At 48.6% G+C, this 18,074-nt stretch overlaps 1 protein-coding gene across 3 annotated transcripts in view; it reads left to right on the forward strand.

Annotated features, from left to right (window-relative positions):
• KCNT1 (potassium sodium-activated channel subfamily T member 1) overlaps positions 1 to 18,074 on the forward strand; it is a 226,893-nt gene that overhangs the window by 52,933 nt on the left and 155,886 nt on the right. For 2 of the 3 annotated variants that reach the window (XM_060251560.1, XM_060251559.1), the window contains exon 1: positions 9,346 to 9,544. The exons of the other annotated variant lie outside the window; for it this stretch is intronic. In XM_060251560.1, the coding sequence (XP_060107543.1) occupies positions 9,393 to 9,544 (152 nt within the window). In that variant the 5' untranslated portion in view covers positions 9,346 to 9,392. Of the gene's footprint in view, positions 1 to 9,345; positions 9,545 to 18,074 lie in introns of those variants that run through there. 3 annotated transcript variants of the gene reach the window in all.

An 18,074-nucleotide genomic window follows, 5' to 3' on the forward strand; every position in this document is an offset into this window, starting at 1 on the left:
CTGACATTAAAGTTGTGAGCTACTGGCATTAACATTGTGAGCGACTGCATAAATGAGTGTGCTCTGCGGCCGTCCTTCCTGAGCTAGGATGAAAATGTGTGAGCTGGAGGCTAAAAATCTGTGAGCTAGCTCATGCTATCTCAGCTTAGAGGGAACACTGGTGGTGAGCAAAGAGTACAGTTTGGAGGTCCTCCAGTGGAAGGGCTATACAGGTGAAAGGGGGGGGGGGTGAAAGGATGGGCCTGGCCTGCAGCTTGTTGCTTGCAGCCCTGAGTGAGCCAGATGATAGGAATCAGTACAAGATATTGGAGCATCTCAGTCTTCAGTTAATTGGTTCCATTTGTCAGCCTCTTCTTGTCCTCAGGTGTGGGAGAAAAGCAGGGTATAACTAAGCTGCTGTTTGGAAGCTGAAAGGAAAGATACTTTTGTATGATGGGGTTTTTTGGGGGGGGGGAATGGGTTGTGTTCCAGCCTTGTCAGAGAGGGGCATGCATGAGTGTTTTCCCCGGGGGATCTAAGAGCAGAGATTGGTGACTCACCAACAACAGCTGATCCTCATCCATTTTTAATAGCCCTCCCCTGCTGGTTGTCACTGACAGGCACTGGGCAAGTGGCGTCCCCGAAAGCCCTGCTTCAGACTGGTGTCACCGTGGCTTTCAGTCAATCCGTAGTCCCTGCAGGTTTCCTGTAAACAGACAAGACGAGACGGCATCAGGAAGTCAATGGTCTATACATCTCTATCTACTAATGCTTTGACTGGCTCTTGAAGACAGCGGGCTGCAAATTGGACAGTTTCTGCCATTTGACAGGAGGTTCGATGCTGCGTGGTCCCAAAGGTGCTGGCTGCAGCTGGGCTTAGAGAGCCAGTTTGGTGTAGTGGTTAAGTGCACGGACTCTTATCTGGGAGAACCGGGTTTGATTCCCCACTCCTCTACTTGCAGCTGCTGGAATGACCTTGGGTCAGTTGTAGTTCTCACAGAGTTGTCCTTGAAAGGGCAGCTGTTGTAAGAGCTCTCTCAGCACCCCCAGCTCACAGGATGTCTGTTGTGGGGGGGGAGGGGAAGGTAAAGGAGATCGTGACCACTCTGAGATTCAGAGTATAAGGTGGGATATAAATATAATATCATCTTCTTCTTAGTAGGCCTCCTTCTCTCCCTGAGTAGGTGGAAGACTCTTCTCTGCCCACTTGCTTGCTCAATCTGTACTGCTGTTATGAGGGAGAGATTACCTGCAATAATGGTTCATTTGTTTAGCTCATCTATACCCTCCCTTTCTCCTTGGTGGAGACCCAAAGAAGCTTATTGCAGTCTCCCCTCCTCTGTTTTATCCTCACAACAGGTAAGAACATAAGAAGAGCCTTGGTGGATCAGACCACTGGTCCATCTAATCCAGCATCCTGTCTCACATAGTGGCCAACCAGTGCCTCTGGAGGGCCAACAACGGGACATGGAGGCTGAGGCCTTCCCGTGATGTTGCCTCCTGGCTCTGGGATTCAGAGGATTATTGTCTCTGAATGTGGAGGTTCCCCTCAGTCACCATGGCTGTAGATACGGATAGACCTATCCTTGAATCCATGGCTGTTTTTTTGCAGCAAGAACTTCTTTGTGTATTAGGCTGTACCCCCCTGGTGTAGCTAATTCTCCAAAAGCTTACAGGGCTCTTCTTGCAGGGCCTACTGTAAGCTCTTGGAGGATTGGCTACATCAGGGTGGTGTAATCTAATATGCAAAGGAGTTCTTGGTACAAAAAAAGCCCTGCTTGAATCTATCTAAAAAGGTAAAGGTAGTGCCCTGTGCAAGCGCAAGTCATTTCTGACTCTGGAGGGATGTCATATTACAGCATTTTCACGGCAGACTTTTTACGGGGTGGTTTGCCATTGCCTTCTCCAGTCATCTACACTTTCCCCCCAGCAAGCTGGGTGCTCATTTTACCGACCTCAGAAGGATGGAAGGCTGAGTCAACCTTGAGCCGGATACCTGAACCCAGCTTCAGCCGGAATCGAACTCAAGTCGTGAGCAGAGAATCTGGACTGCAGTACTGAAGCTTTACCACTCTGTGCCACGGGGCTCTCTATGAAAGGTAAAGGTAGTCATTTTACTGACCTCGGAAGGGTGGAAGGCTAAGTCAACCTCGAGCCAGCTACCTGAACCCAGCTTCCACCACGATCTAACTCAGGTCGTGAGCAGAGCTTAGGACTGGAGTACTGCAGCTTTACCACTCTGCGCCATGGGGCCCTTCTGAATCTATCTAGCTTCCTTTTAAAGCTGTTTATAAGAAGAAGCAGGTTAGCTCGAGAGTGTGTGGTCGGCCCAGGGTCACCCAGCAAACTTCTCTGGCAGAGCAGGAAGCAGGCATCTTCACTTTGCTGCTCATGAGCTCAAAACAGGCAGAGAACCAGGCAGCAATAGAATAGATGAGAAGCAGCAGGGCCAGAAGGGCTCCAGGGACTGGCCATGGCTTCTATTCTGGGTCATGAGCATTGGCAGGTTCTTGACAATGATTGCCGGTAGCCATAAAGCTGGTGGCGATGGGGTGGGAGTGTGTGTTTGGCCTCATCTGAGAGGAAAAACTTGCAGTGCATCTCTGGAAATTTGCTCTCTTGCACGCTTCACGCTATTCTTGGCGGTATTAAAGAGATGCAGATGTATTCCACTGATGGCAGATCAATGGACGGGTGGCATTTATAATGCACTTGCCTTAATAAGAGGAGCTGTTTTCAATGTTGCGGCGGAGGCCTCTTGGCCATCTGTCTAACGGGCTGTTGATACAGCCGGGTGTTGTGTTGTTTTTGCATGGCCTCCTGGCTGTGTGCATGAGCCACCCAAGGCCTCAGTCACAGAGTGGAAGTCTGTGATTGGCAGGAAGCTAGGAGGATGATCAGCTGTGAGGGGCCTGGCAAGCACAGCAAAACATTGCCGAGCTGGTCTGAAGGAGAAGGAATCTGGGGCAATGAATCAGTGAGACTCTGGTTCAAATCTCCCCTGCAGTGTTGGGCATGAAGCTGAGCACCCAGTCAGAAAACTTGCACAGAGAAATGGAAACAGCACAAAATCATGAAAATGGGGGAGGGAGCCCACATTACTAGCCTTCAGCACTGGAAGGGGTATGTTTGGGAACTGGCAGGTTGACAAAATCTCTACTTTGGCTCTCATCATGCAAGCTGCTGTCTTAGTCCCTCTATCTACAACGTGTGGTTGACCGTGCTGGGGAAACTGGATGCTGGACTCAACAGTGTGGTTCTTCTCGTGTAACCCTGTTGTCAGGCATGTTTTGCTTGTGTCTTGCATGTGTGGGCAGAGGCCAAAGAGGAGAAGGGCTCTTGCATCTTTAACCTCCTTCCCCTCCTACAACAGACACCCTGTGAAGTAAGTGGAGCTAAGAGAGCTCTGACAGAAACTGCCCTTGAGAGGAACAACTCTGCAAGAACTTTGACTCAAGGTTACATGAGCAGGTGCGTGTGAAGGAGTGGGGAATCAAACCCAGATAATAGTCTGCACACTTAACCACTACACCGAACTGGCTGTGCATATGCTTCCCCCAATCAGCTCCTTTTTCTGGTGCTGTTCTATCTAGAACTGTTGTCATCTCCTTGCTGCTTCCATGATCCCCAACCAATCAAGGCGTGCTCAGACAGTCCATCAGTCTTGGGGAGGTACCATGGAACACAGGCCTGGCATGCAGACAGTCTCCAGTTCAGCCTTTGGCATCTCCAGTGTCAGGATCTCAGACAACCAGGGTTAGCAAAGACCAGGGGTGGCCAAACTTGCTTAATGTAAGAGCCACATAGCATGAATGTCAGATGTTTGAGAGCCGCAAGACTTGAACGTCACATGTTTGAGAGGTGTGAGACATGAACATCTGAGAGCTGCAAGGAAGAAAGGAAAGAAGGCAGGCAGATGGGGGAGGGAGATGGAGGCGGAAAGAAAACAACTTTAACTTTAAATGCATTCTCCAAGCCACTGGAGAAGAGATTTAAAGAGAGAAATGCCTTCTCTTCACCAGGTGACGAGGCAGTGGAGGTTTTGAGAGCCGCACAATATGTGTGAAAGAGCCGCATGTGGCTCCAGAGCCACAGTTTGGCCACCCCGACAAAGACTTTTCTCAGAGACCTTGGAGAGCTCCTGCCAGACAGATTGGAGAGTGGTGAGCTAGACAGGTCAATAGTCTGACTCTGTTCACAATAGCTTCATGTGCTCATTTTATCTGACCTTGGGTGGCCTGTGCCCTTGCTGTGATACAACCACTCTTCATAACATCTTATTGTGGCTCCTTCAAACCTCCCTGCCAAACGCATACAGTAGGTTTACTTTGTGCAGCCCTTCCAGCTACCTCTTCTATTGTTAAGACCAGCCAGTTCATCTTTCAGTAAGCAAAACCATCTGGAATTTAATGGCATGGCACACTCAAGTTTTATGATGGGAAAGTATAGAGGCAGACAGCGATGGTGTCTGGATGTTCATAGGGCTGAGAGAGATCAGGTTGTAACATCCGCTGAGGCTTGTCATTGAGGGTCTGAGGCTTTGGCTTGCCTGAAGACATCTCTCAAAAGTAGGGATGCAAATTTTAGATCAGCAGATACGCAGAGGCAGGCAAGGAAGGCAGGCAAGGACTGCCTCTGAGTGTCTCTTGCCTTGTAAACCCTACGGGGGCTGCCATAAGTAGGCCATGACTGAACAGCAAGAATCCAAATAGATAGAAAATCAGTATTTCCTAAATTTGGGATTGCCAAGTTGTCTGCTTTTCTGGGTTAAAGTTGGGGGCTGTGTTTATTCAAGAGAGGCAAGAAATCCTCCTTCACCCAAAGTGGAACTCACTGCCACAAGATGTGTGCATGGGCTTAGATGGCTTTATAAGGGGCAAGACGACTTCAAGGGGTTGAAGTCCATGAATCGTTGCTAACAATAATTGCTAAATAGAACCTTCATGTCTAGCGGCACTATGCCTTTGGACGCAAGTTGCTTGGGGGCAGCAGTGGGAGAGGGTTGTTGCATTCCGGCTTGCGGTCTTCACAGAAGCACGGGCATGGTTATTGCGGGAAACGGGGGTGGACCTTTGGTATGATCCATGAGGGCTAATCTGTCCTTTCATTTGTTTTTACACCTGAAACCCTTTTAGAATGTGACCGAGCATGACTTACTTGTCATCAAAGAAGCCAGTGTCCTGTGAGAGTTGCTGTTCTAACAGTGCCTTCTAATTGAAAATATAAGCACCAGAACAGTGACATACACAGAGAAGCAAAGGCAGCCTTCTCTTGTGGGGGATAATTCCGCTGTGCTATTTCATTTATACCTCATCTTCCTTTCCAGTGGGAGGATCTAAAGCAATTTACATTGTTCTCTTCTCCGTTTTATTCTCACAACAACCCTGTGAGGTAGGCCAAGCTAAGACTGTGTGACTGGCCCAATGTCACCCAGCAAGCCTCCATGGCAGAATGATTCGAACCAGGATCTCTGACACGCTAACCGCTAATTCTAACTTCTATTCCTCATTTATTACCCCTGAGCTCTTTGCCGTGCTCTGCCTTCCCTGCGCCCATAGTGGCTACAGTCAGAACTGCATTAGGGTTTTTTAAAAAGAAAATGACTTCCCTATGAACACAGAATCATGTTCCTGGTTTCAGGGGCCCTCCCGCTGACTTGAGCCCCATTAACGAGGGATCTTGCATTTGGAAAAGAAGTCTCACTCCCAAATCCACCTTCCTTCTAGGAACTGTGTAGAGGAAAAGTACTCCTTTAAGGAGCTGCTGGTGCCATCAAGCTGGTCATCACTTTCATCTCAAGCCTATTTGCATGCCTATCAACCAGCAGACAGACTGCCATACTTAACATGTCTGGATCGAGAAAGAATGTGGGCTTGGAGCCAGTGCTTGCCTATCAGTGAGGTCTTTACAGTGCTATTGTTGTCCTGATGCTGAAGTTTCCTTTTTGTCCATTGGATGTGAAGGACCTTATCATCTCTACAAAAGATGTCTGTAGTGCAGCGCAGGGATAACCAAGCTGCCCCCAAGAGACTGGCAGTTTCGACTGACAGTTCTGCACAGCCCAGTATCTGCTCCAAAGGAAGGGGAACTGCTGGTACTCACAACAGCAAATACCAGCTTCCTGAGGACCCCCTCCCCGCATACACAGAAAGGGTTGGATACAGACAGGGTCACTGACAGAGGGGGACTGAGGGGACAAAATTGGGGTGGGGGGAAGTCAGATGGAGGGCCCCTGAAGCAGTGTCCAGCCAAAGGTCTTTTCATTTATTTTAATGCAGTTCTGCCTGCAGCCACTAGAGGTGGAGGGAAGTCTAAGCACACTAAAAGGTATTCCAGGGGTGGCCAACGGTAGCTCTCCAGATGTTTTTTGCCTACAACTCCCATCAGCCCCAGCCAGCATGGCCAATGGCTGGGGCTGATGAGAGTTGTATGCAAAAACATCTGGAGAGCTACCATTGGCCACCCCTGAGGTAGTCTATTACCTACCCGACTTCCCTTTCTGCGAGGCTGAAGCAAACTTGCCTAATGGATTATGCTAAACCTGTCAACTAATTTAGCAATGGCGCAAGACAAGTAACCCCAGCTGGAGGCTGCTGCACTAACTGTCATCCTGCAGCCTGCTAACCAAGGTCATTTTTTTTATAATAGCCTAGCCCAGGGATGTCGAATTCATTTGTTATGAGGGCCGGATCTGACATAAATGAGACCTTGTTGAGCTGGGCCAAGAGTGTCATAAAATGTAATGCCAGGTAGTGGAGATATAAATTTTATAAAGGATACAGACAAACACAATTAATTTTTAAAAAACAAACAAACAAAACCGCCTTAAAATAAAACATGCCTGCCAGTGCAGTAGAGTGGTTAAATTGTTGGAAAGGATGGTTGTGAGGATAAAATGGAGGAGAGGCAAATGATGTAAGCCACTTTAGGTCCTCATGGGGAAGAAAGGTGGGATATAAATAAAAACAAATAAACAGGGACAGATGGACCAGTTCTTATATTACTGTAGGATCATGGGAACAGCAAGCCAAGTGATTTGTTCATTTTGTTGTGATATTTGGTTTGGATCAGGGTCATATGAGGAGGCAGATGGAATCTTTCTCCAGGGGCCACATGGTGGTTCTTAGCATTTGTGGATCCAGACTAAACTGGCAATTCCACCTTTCCATTACAGACCCCTCCAGGGTCTGCTATCCCTCCGCAGCATCTTTTGCTGGAGGTCAGTGAGTTGCAGTGCTATGGGGGAGACAGGAAAGTACTTTTTTGCTGATGAAAAAGGTAGTCTGGACACAGAGTGCTGGGGTTTTAACGGCCCTGTACTATTTGGGAGTGACACAGGGATGCCAGCCTCCAGGTGGCATCCAGACTGTAGAGATCAGTTCCCATGGAGAAAATGGATGTTTTGGAAAGTGGACTCTTTGGCATTGTATCCCAATCCCACTGAGGTCCCTGTCCTCTTCAGGCTCCAGCCCAAAGTCTCCAGGAGTTTCCCAACCTGTAGCTGGTGACCCTATCTCCCATTGCCCCTCCAGTGACACCCACCCTCTCTGCACTGGGTAGAATTGTGCAGTACTAAGAAGGTGGCTGCATCTTTAGAGCAATTGCCCAAAGGATACATAATCTCCCTTTAACTGATCCTTCTTACAACCCTGTTGTTTAGGATTATTATCCCCATATTGCAGATTGGGAGACTGAGGTTAAGAAAATGGCTTGCCTAAGTCCCTGGCAGAGTTGAAGGTTAACCCAAGGACCACACAATTGAAAGTCCCATCTCTTAACTTCTGTGCTATGCCATTTTTGCAATTGGGGGGGGGGGGCGTTGCTACACTAAATATTCTCGATTTTTGATATACAGGTTGAAAATAATGAACAGATGTAGATTTTATGTTATTTTTTTTACTTTGGAGAGCACTTTTAAAAAAATGTTGCACCCCCTCACCTGCTGCTACTTCCACCTCCTTAAATTAGTCACATTGGTGACCCCAGCCAATCACATACTGAATCAGATGATGTCCTGATGCCACATAGCCAATCATGTTTGTCTGCCTAATAGCACCATGTGGGGCAAGTGAAGGTAGTGGAAAAGAGAAAGTGAAGGTAAACAAAGGCAATGGAGATTGAGAGCAAATGAGGGCAATGTAAAAGACAATATAGTAGAAGGTTGTATGGATACTTAGATCTTGCTTAAAATATTAGTCTTCTTGTCTCTCTATGAAATCCTCTGGAGGCAGCTCACAACAGTATCATTGAAAAACCACATATAAATACCCAGCACAAAAAGTAAAACCATTTAAACAGCAACAGAGAACACAATGCAATATCTTAAAAACAGAAAAGATACTGCTCACTGCTCTGTATCTGAAAAAGTGAGCAGCAACTCACGGAAGCACATACCCCACCACAGGAGTGGCCAAGCTTGCTTAATGTAAGAACCACATGGAATAAACATCAGATGAGAGCAGGAAGGAAGGCAAATAGATGGGGGAGGGAGAGGTGGAAAGAAAGCAACTTTAACTTTAAATGCATTCTCCAAGCCACCACCAGTTGGCTTGGCTTGGAAAAGTGATTAGAGAGACCAATGCCTGCTCCAGGCTGGCTGATGGAGTGGTGAGGGCTGCGAGAGCCACTCAATATGTGTGAAAGAGCCACATGTGGCTCCCCAGCCACAGTCTGGCCAGCCCTGCCCTGAGATTTGTCTTTAAGGTGCTCCTGGACTCTTGTCTACTGCTACAGCACAGCTACCCATCTCGGTCAATCTCCATTAAAAATAGAGCAGGGGAAGCAAAACAACCCAGAAGGAGACCTACCCATTGTATTAACCTCCCCCCCCCAAAAAAAAGTCATAACAGCAAACTTTGCAAGGAAGAGTTTGTGAATGACAGATAAGAATGAAAGGTGTGGGGAAGGGGGGTGGCTCCAGAAAGCCCTGTGCTGGAAGATCTGCTGACCAGTGTTCCCTCTAAGCTGCGTTAGCCTGAGCTAGCTCACAGATTTTTAGCCTCCGGCTCACACCTTTTTGTCTTTGCTCAGGAAGGATGGCCCCAGAGCACACTCATTTGTGCAGCAGCTCACCAATTGAACGCCAGGAACTCACCAAGTAGAATTTTTGCTCCCCAGACTCTGCAGCTTAAAGGGAACATTGCTGCTCGGCTGGCACGGCGATCCCTGATTTGTAGCGGTGCCAGCCCCCCCCCCCACCTCCTTCCTAAGCACCACCATCCACCGGCCGGGCCAGGATTGTTCCACTGCGCCGCCGTGGTTGGGGGGTGGGTGGGGGTGGAGGGGAGGGAATGGTACATGCCTCCTCCTGCTCGGCGCCCGGCTGATCTAGCGAGGCCAGGCGTGCCATGAGTGCCAGGCGGCCGGGTGGGTCTGGCTGGGGGGCAGAGTGAGAGCAGCAGCAGCCGCCCAGGATGGCCCGAGCCAAGCTGAAGAAGTCGCCCTCGGACAGCAATGCCCACCGCAAGACCATCCCTCCGCTGGCCACCACGGAGGATGTCCCGGGGGTCAGCCCCTTGCTGCCCACCCGAAGACTGGGGTCGGTGGGGAGCGAACTCGGACACAGGTACCGCAGTGCTGCAGGGCCCCCAGGAGAAGGGGGGGCGGGGACCACGACAACGCGCCCCTGTCGGACTTCTGCAAGGCCAGGGCATCAATGTGGGGGGCGCTGGGTAACCCCCCCCCCCCACCTCCGCTCTTCGACGTCTCCGAGCCCCTGGGGTTTTTGCATGGTCGCTCCTCTAGCCGACCAGCCCTCCTTCCCTCCCTCCCTCCCTCCTTCCTTCCCTTCCCCTGGAGAGCCGGGGTGTTTTTGCAAAGCGAGGCACGCCGCTTCTTTCAGCTCCCCAGAGCAGGACTTCAGCATTGTTCTCTCGCGGGTGCATCTGATCCCCTCTGCTGTCAAATGCAGGGGGCAGGTCTTTCTCCGGGGCCGCTGGCTTTTCCATTGATGAATCGTCTTTGGGAACGGCGGGGGGCTGCCTCGGAGAGGGGGGGCGGGTTGGAAGGAAACAATTCTTTGTTAGCTCTCTCCCCCTCCCCTTCATGCTGGGACTCGCCTGTGCCCCCTCCCCAATGCTGCAGTCCTCTTCTGGAGGCGCACAATGTGCAGAGCTGAAGGAGGGGACTCCCCCCTCCCAAAAAAAACCCCGTCCCTGGGTAATCGGTATGCGGGTCTTGCATTTACCTTGAACACCCCCCCCCCCCTTTCCCAGCTGTTGTTTTCCCAGAAGGAAACGGTTAAATGTCTGAATGCTCACAGCAATGCAGATACGAGAACGAGTCATCCACTTCCTGGGTTCTGTTTTCAGCGCGCTCTCTCCCCCTCTCCTCCTTGTTCTTTCCCTCCTTCTTCCAAGCTCTCCCCCATCAGCGTGTCTCCCTCTTCCCTTCACGCCAATTCATTCGCTCATCCTTTCTTCCAAACGTGTACTGCACATTGACCGGATGGCAATGTTGGTGCTCTTGTTGGTTGGGAATGATTGCCTTTCTCCTCGCTGAAGGGGTTGATGCTGTGAAGGCAGCCAGGAGGACACGGGGGCTGGCGGTTAAAGGGTTTGGGATCTGGGCCCTGGGGGAAGGGAGGGTCAGCGCCTTTCAGGATGGGGCCACCTGCCTGTGTTTTCTCAAGCAGCTTTGGGGGGGGGGGGGAATGGCCCATGCACACAGGAACAAAGCAATGGTAGAGGAAATGGCAGACAAGCAGTAGAATCAGAGGAGTCAACTGGGCTTGGTTGATTTACAGGGAATAGACACGGCTCAGTGGCTGCAGAAGGGCCCAAGTTGAGTTCCTGGCATCTTCTGAGAAATGAGGTTGGTTAGCAGCTGTTGAGCAAAGCCAGAGAGCCTCTGCCAATCGGAGGAGACAATACTGAGCTGGAGGGAGGGTTGGGTGGAATTGAAGGAAGCCAACTTCATGCTGCAGCGTAGTGAAAGAATGATGATGGATGGGTGGCAGGCCTGGGGGACTGCTTTCCTTCCTCTCCCAAGAGGGGAAGGAAAGCAGTATCCCAGGCCTGCCACCCATCCATCACTTCTGGCAGGTGCACAAAAGACCCTAGAGATTAGTATTATTTTCTAGCCTTTCTCCAACTACTTCCTGCTCTCCTTGTTGGTTATGTTCTTGTCTTTATGGCTTTCTGGTGTTGTTTTCCCTCATGAGCCTTCTCTCCAGCTGGTTTCCGGAGAGGCGGCAGATACATTCCCTGCAAGGAATGAATCAACAGGCCTCATTTTGGGCAGGAGCTCACAGGAATGGAGCTCTGGAACCTCTACATTTTATTGTGCTCTTTCTTTCTTACTCCCCACCCCCCCAATAATTGCTTCTGGGCTCCATTGTTCAAAACTCCCTGTGAGAATTTTGCTGAACTCTTAAGTTTTGACAAACTTTCTAATATTTCCCCCTACAAAAAAATGGGGAAATAATCAGAACGTATAAAGCAGACAGATGGAAATCTTCATCATGCCACTGTGGCCACAGAGGAGAAAGTGATTTAAGAAGTATGACGAGAGTAAGGTTTTATTGTGACAATTTTAATTCAAGAAGCATTTTAAGGGAGATGCTGAGCTGCTATAATTTAGTACACCTTCTAGCAATGTCAGGGGTGTGTGGCATATGCAAATGTGCTAGTGAACTCCAGTGCCTCTTTTTCTACGAAATGACCCGTGTGAATCAATGCATGGAGAACTGGGCTTTAGTAGTAAGCCTGAATGTACACCTCCTTTCCTAACCTCTATTGGGTTTTTTTTTGCTGGAAGGATCTCCTCCTGCTGTTGATGCCGACCACCCCATCATGGTTTCCTCTTTTTCTTCCCTTTTCTTGACCCAGCTATCAGAGCTGACAGCCGCTCCGGGAGACAGGATTGCTGCCCCAGCTTGCAATGTCTGCTTCCAGATCCAGCAGCCTCTCTTTGGGCACGCATCAGGTCCCTGCTTGACTGAGGTCGCTTCCACCCTCCTGTTCCTCCCACTCCAGGGACAGTCCAGCCCCTCACTTGATTCCCCTGGCTGGAAGGATTCTGACCAATGGTCTTAGTACCCCAGCCCGATCTGCTGTCCTCCAACCAGCATTCCTAGTGGACACGGGCTAAAGAAATTGCCTGTCCCTAGCATGCCTGCTGGTTCATGCCATGTGACACCAAACACACGGGAGTTCTGGCAGTTCATTCAGACCAATGCAGGGATAGCCATTTTCTGTTGCTTGAAGGGGCCCTTTGCCTTAATCCCCAGCTGCTCGCTCTCTCTTTGTGTTTGTGTGTACAGAAAAGCACTGGTCAGCAGAGAGGTCTTGTAGCATCCACAAGGGAGTTCTCACACATGGCGTGTGTGTGTTTGTTAGAGGTTAAGGAGAAGAGGCTGGTGTAGCAGCAGGGAAAAACTGACCACAAATTTATTGTCTTCCTGTATTGTTATCTTGCTTTCCCCAAAATTGGCTCCACAAGAGGCTTGCAGTAATGCAAACCTATAGTAGTGCAGGATATCAAAGCTGCTCAAGAGAGGAACAGCAGGAGGATTAACTGGGTTCATGTGGCAATGTTCGGTGCCATGGGGAGGCCTTGATTGTGGTTCTGTCCTGGGTATGACTGACTAAAGCGAAAACAGAGTCATAGGCTATGGGGAGTAATAGTTTTAGGAGATTGGCTAGATTGAGTTCAAATGTGTATTTCACCTCTTCTCCTGTCTGGTGTTACTAGTGATAGCTGGGAGGAGACTCATAGCCCTGTGAAGGTTGCCTGTTTATTACCAGAACAGAGACCTATGCAGGCTTAGGGGGCTCTACCTGTTGGTGTTCTTGTTCCGTAGGAAATTGTCAGGGCAGTCTTGTTGGAAAGCTAGCATGTTTAGTCATTAGAGCACTGGGCTAGGATCTGGGCGATTCAGGTTCAAATCCCCACTCTGCCATGGAAGCTTGCTGGATGACCGTGGGCCAGTCTCTGCCTCTCTCTCTCTCTGTGTCTAACCTACCTTACAGGGTTGTTGTGAGAATAACATGGAAGGGGGAGAATGTTGTAAACCTCTTTACAAGTAAAAGTAGGGTGTAAATGAAGTTAAAATTAAATCTTTATTTAGGCGATTTATATTCTGCCCTTTCCCAAAAATGGGCTCAGGGTGGATAACAATATAACAGATGGCAATTTAAACGTACATTTAAGATCAAACCAGTATAAAATGATACAATAAATTATAACAATTATAGATAGATTGTAGACAAGTTATAGATGGCAATTCAGTTGGGCACATGCTAAACATGCTGAAGGTCTAAAAACAGAAATTAAATTAAAGGATAATATCACAGCAGAGGTGATATCATAGTAAAGGCCAGCCAATGGGATAGGACGTCTGCTGCCTCAACCAAAGGCCTGGTGGAATAGCTCTGTTCTGAAGGCCCTACGGAAAGGTAGTAACTCAGTGAGGGCCTGGACTGGGCAGGATGTGTACAAAACTACAAGAAAATCTTGCAAGACTTTCAGCTCTTACCAGCCTTCATCTGCCCTTCTCCACTGCGATTGGTTCCCTGTAGGAGTGGGAGCCCCAGAGTCAGTCCAGTCCTGCAGCCCCTCCAGGGTCCGCTGACTTTGGCCCCAGCAGGCAGCAGCAGTGGGGTTGAGCAGCCTCTGCTGGTAGAAGCTCCCCTATTACTTTCTCCCGCACCACTGTCCTCCCTGGCAATGCTCTTTGGGCACTGGCAATGCTCTTCGGGGTCCTCTGAGCTTGCTCCTGGCCTTCCAGGGGATTTATTATTATTAATCCACTGGGGATTTATTATTATTAATATTTACCTCATTTATACCGTGCTTTTCTCCCCAAAGGAGGCCCAAAGCAGCTGATATTGTTCTCTTTTTATCCTCACAACAACCCTTTGAGGTCAGTTAGGTTGAGAGGCTGTGACTTGCTCAAGGTCACACAGTGAGCCTCCCCGGAAGAGTGGGGATTTGAACCTTGGTCTCCCAGGTCCTAGTCTGACACTCTGACCACTGTACCACACTTCTGGGGAAGACCTTTCACTGCCCGACTGGAAGAGTGGCTCCACATCTGAGCTGGGAAGACTGGTGTTTTGGCCTAGCATAAGGACTGGTTTGTATGTGTCTTGAGTAAAATGGGTGATTATGTTAAAGTAAGTGAAGACAGAATTGGGGGGAGTGCAAGGGATAATTGGGGGGGGGCTGTTGTGAAGCAGAGGTAGAAGGTCCTGTCTGCAGGTAAAGCATTTCAAGTTTATTTATTTATTTAATTCCATTTCTATCCTGCCCTCCCCGCCAAAGTGACAGGTGTTGAAAACATCCTTTCTTTGTCAATCTGGGTAGGCAATACTGAGGCAGATACAGCAGTGCTCCAAATCAGTGCAAAGCGGCTTCATGTGCCTGCGTGAGTTGTCTGGAACTGTTTGTATTCATGTCCAGGCTGAACTCCCTGCTTCTGGAAGGCTTCCGTGCAGGTTTGTGAAGATATGACTAATATTATGCCCTCTAGGAAGTGGCCTATGAATGTGTCTTTGGCAGATCGCCCAAAACCAGCCTGCTCTGCTATCTATGACTGTATCCCAAAGGTGCTGAGATTAGACAATCATACAGCTGTCCTTACAAAACCTCAGGCCGGATAACAACAGATGAACTGAGAAATCTGTTGATGCTCAGGTCAGAACAGCATTGCAGGGCCTTGCCGGGTTCACGTGGAGAGGTGTTACTAGGGTGTGGGGTTTGATTGTCTTTCCATCTGGGATGGACCAGAAACCCTTTCATAGACTGTGTGGAATGGTGATTTGAGAGCTGGACTAGATCTAGGGAATCCTAATTTCAGATTTCTGTCTTGCCATGAAGCTTATTAGGTATGCTTGGGCCAATCCCAGCTAAACCTTCCTCACAGGATTGTTGTGAAGATAAAGTGGAAGAGGGAAGGAACTACCCCGAGATTGGATAAAAAATGGGATAGATGGGAAGGAAACTGGCCTGGCACCTCTGTATATTCCAATGGTGTCTCAGAAGTCTGTATGGCCCTTGTGACTGGCCATCAGTGCAATGCTTCAGGACTGACCAGGTATAAATGCTGGGAGTCTGGCCTTCTACTCTTGGTCAGCCAAAAGGACCAGCTGCTTCTTCCTTTCTGCCCCTGACCAAATCCCCAACCTCTCACTGGATATAATATTATCCCAGCCTTTCCAACCAATATAGAAATCTTCCCATGGCTTGGATGCTTAACCACGAGGGAGATGCACCCACAGGATGTTTGCCTGTGTTCTGGATCTGGCTGGCTGAGCTGCTTCTCACTCATCCTGTTGGCATTTTGAGCCCCAGTGTTCCAAAAGCCTCCTTCCAGGCAGCTCAGTTGCTTCCGATACTGCTTGTGAATAATAGCTTTTAAACGTCTGTGTCCTTGAGTTTCTTCACTTGCGATTCCCCCCCCGCCCCACCAGCCCTTTTCTTCTTCTGGGTTTGAAAGTCAGTTTACATGGCATGTAGGATGAGGTGGTAGAAATGCACCCTCTTCTAAATTTCTCCATGGATTCTGTTATTCTAACTTACTGGGTTGGATTTTCAAAGTGCAACCCACTTCTTAGAAAGTCTGCAGCGTGCTTCCGGTTTCCATGCAGAACTCTACCTGAAAACTCAGCTTTCACTGGGGATAGAACTCAGGTCATGAGCAGAGCTTAGGACTGCAACACTGCAGCTTTAACACTCTGCACCACGCGGCTCTTTCTTTCTTTACTCAACAGGTCATTAAATTGTGGGATTCATTGCTAGTGGGCATGGTGAACAAGCATAGATGGCTTTAAAAAGTAGGATAGACAAATTCATGGAGGGTGAGACTCATCAGTGGCTAGGAGCCTTGGTGAGTAAAGGAAATCTCCATATGCAAAGCCCTGTGCTTGGAGGCAGCATCATAGGAAGGGGCTTGGCCTCTATACCCTGTTTTTTTAGCTCTCCAAGCTATCTAACTGGCAGCTGTGTAAACCAGGATGCTGGACTGGTTGGACCACTGGCCTGATCCAGCAAGGCTCTTTATTCTTTTATCTGAGACTCTGGAAAGCCACTGCCATACAGAACAGACAGCACTGTTTAGACTGAAACCAATGGTCTGGCTTGGCATAAGGCAACTTCTTAGTGGCTATGGCTTAGTGACCAAGCAAGCATTTTGCATGCAGAAGGTCCAGACTGAATCTTTAGCATCCTCGCTTTCAAGAGTTGGGTCCTAGGTGCTTGGAAATACTGTTTGTTTGATTTTTTGGCTTGAGACTTTAGTGAGCTGCTAATTCTAAGAGGATGAAGCCGTGTTTTGCCTTGGACTAAGGCAACCCCCATGTGCTCGAAGGAAAAGAAACTACATGTTGCAGACCTCCCCTAGGAATGCAAACTTGTGTTTTAATTGAAATTGGAAGGGAATGCTTGAAGCGCATGCTATATTTATCACTTAATATTGCATACCTTTTAATGATTTACTTAAAAGCTATGCAGAGGCGGGAAGAGCACATTGCACAAGGGGAGAATATTGGGGGTGGGGGTGGGGCTTGTATAAGCACAATAAACAGCTGGGTTGGGAGGGTGGGCTCGATCTGTCTGCTGAAATCCTGGCTAGGAGTGTTGGGGGAGCAGGGAGGTGGCAGCCACAGCACACTGCCTTTGGGTCATGTTCAGGCAAGATCCCGAAAGGCTGTTTGAATCTTGATGAGCATCGTTTTAAGATTGCCTTTTCACATCTCTTGATTCTGTCACCGTGAGTTTTTGTTCTGCAAATGTTACGGTGAACAGTTGAAATACAGCCGAGGCTGACACAAGGATATTGATGATCCCAGACAAACTTTGCAAATGTCACCATTTACAGGGCGAGGCACACACCCAGGCGGATGCTGAGCATCTTGTTTAGGTGACTCTCACCCTTTGCTGCTTTAGGGATGTCTACTTGATATTGCCATTTAATCTGTGAATGCTAATCTGCCAGATTTATGGCACTTACTATTGAGGAGGAAGGCAGCATGGTATAGCCTCATCTCGACAGATCTTGGATGCTAAGCAGGGTCGGTATTGGATGGGAGCTCACCAAGGAAGACTCTGCAGAGGAAGACAAGGGCAAACCACCTCTGCTCCTTACTCGTCTTGGAAATCCCTTGGTGGGATTTCTGCAAATCAGCTGCAATTTGATGGCATGACATTTATGACATTTACCGCTATTTATGACATGGAAAGGGATAACTTTTAGATCATCCTATAAATAACAGGTTTTTCCAGGGCAGTTGGCAATATAAGTGAACACTCAACATCACTGTAGTTGGTTACAGCTCTGTTTTTAGAGTGAGTAAGTGAGTGAGAGAGAGTGAGTGAGTGAGCGGGTGTGTGTGTACGTGTACATGGCTGGAAGTTTGGCAGTTTTGGCAATCCCTGCTGGGGCATGGAAGATGTTCAGAGAAGTGGCTTGAAGCAGCCTACCTCTGCCTCCCAGTCCTGGTATTCAAAGGAGGTTTCCTATCCAAGTACTTGCCAGGGTTGGCCCTGCTTAGCTTTCGAGATCTGACAAGATTGGGCTTGCCGGGGCTATCCGTGTCAGGGTGCTTCTAGCATTTTGCGTTTCAGTTTATCTGTACTACCTGATCTTGTTTCTGAAATGATACTAAAGCACTGGAAATCTTACATTGTCCATTTTTTTTTTTAAAAAAAATCTTTTTGAACAGTGCACATGTGCAGTTTGATGTACCTTTCAGGCAGGGCTGGCCCTGACACTAGGCAAACTAGGCAATTGCCTAGGGTGCTGGCCTTCTGGGGCGCCAAATTGGGTGACTCAGTGACATCAGTGCAGGGAGGGCGCCATAAATTAGCCTTGCCTAGGGTGCCAGACGGTCTAGGGCCAGCCCTGCTTTCAGATCTTGTAGTTCATGTATTTTTCCTCCTTCTCTACCTTCTGGTGTTCATGTGCTTACTGCAACAAAACCCCACTATATTGATGTGATCATACTTTGTCCGGATTTCTTGTTGTGCAGTGCTTTACTGGTGTATTCCTGTGTATGCGTAAAATATCACATGAAAATAATCTTGTTTTCATTTTATCAAGGATGTTTTTAAGACTGGCCTTTTGGGAGTTGTATTTGATTGATATAGCACACTTACGT

This window comes from Heteronotia binoei, chromosome 12 (genome assembly GCF_032191835.1).
Source record: "Heteronotia binoei isolate CCM8104 ecotype False Entrance Well chromosome 12, APGP_CSIRO_Hbin_v1, whole genome shotgun sequence".
In the NCBI taxonomy this organism is placed as follows: Eukaryota; Metazoa; Chordata; class Lepidosauria; order Squamata; family Gekkonidae; genus Heteronotia; species Heteronotia binoei.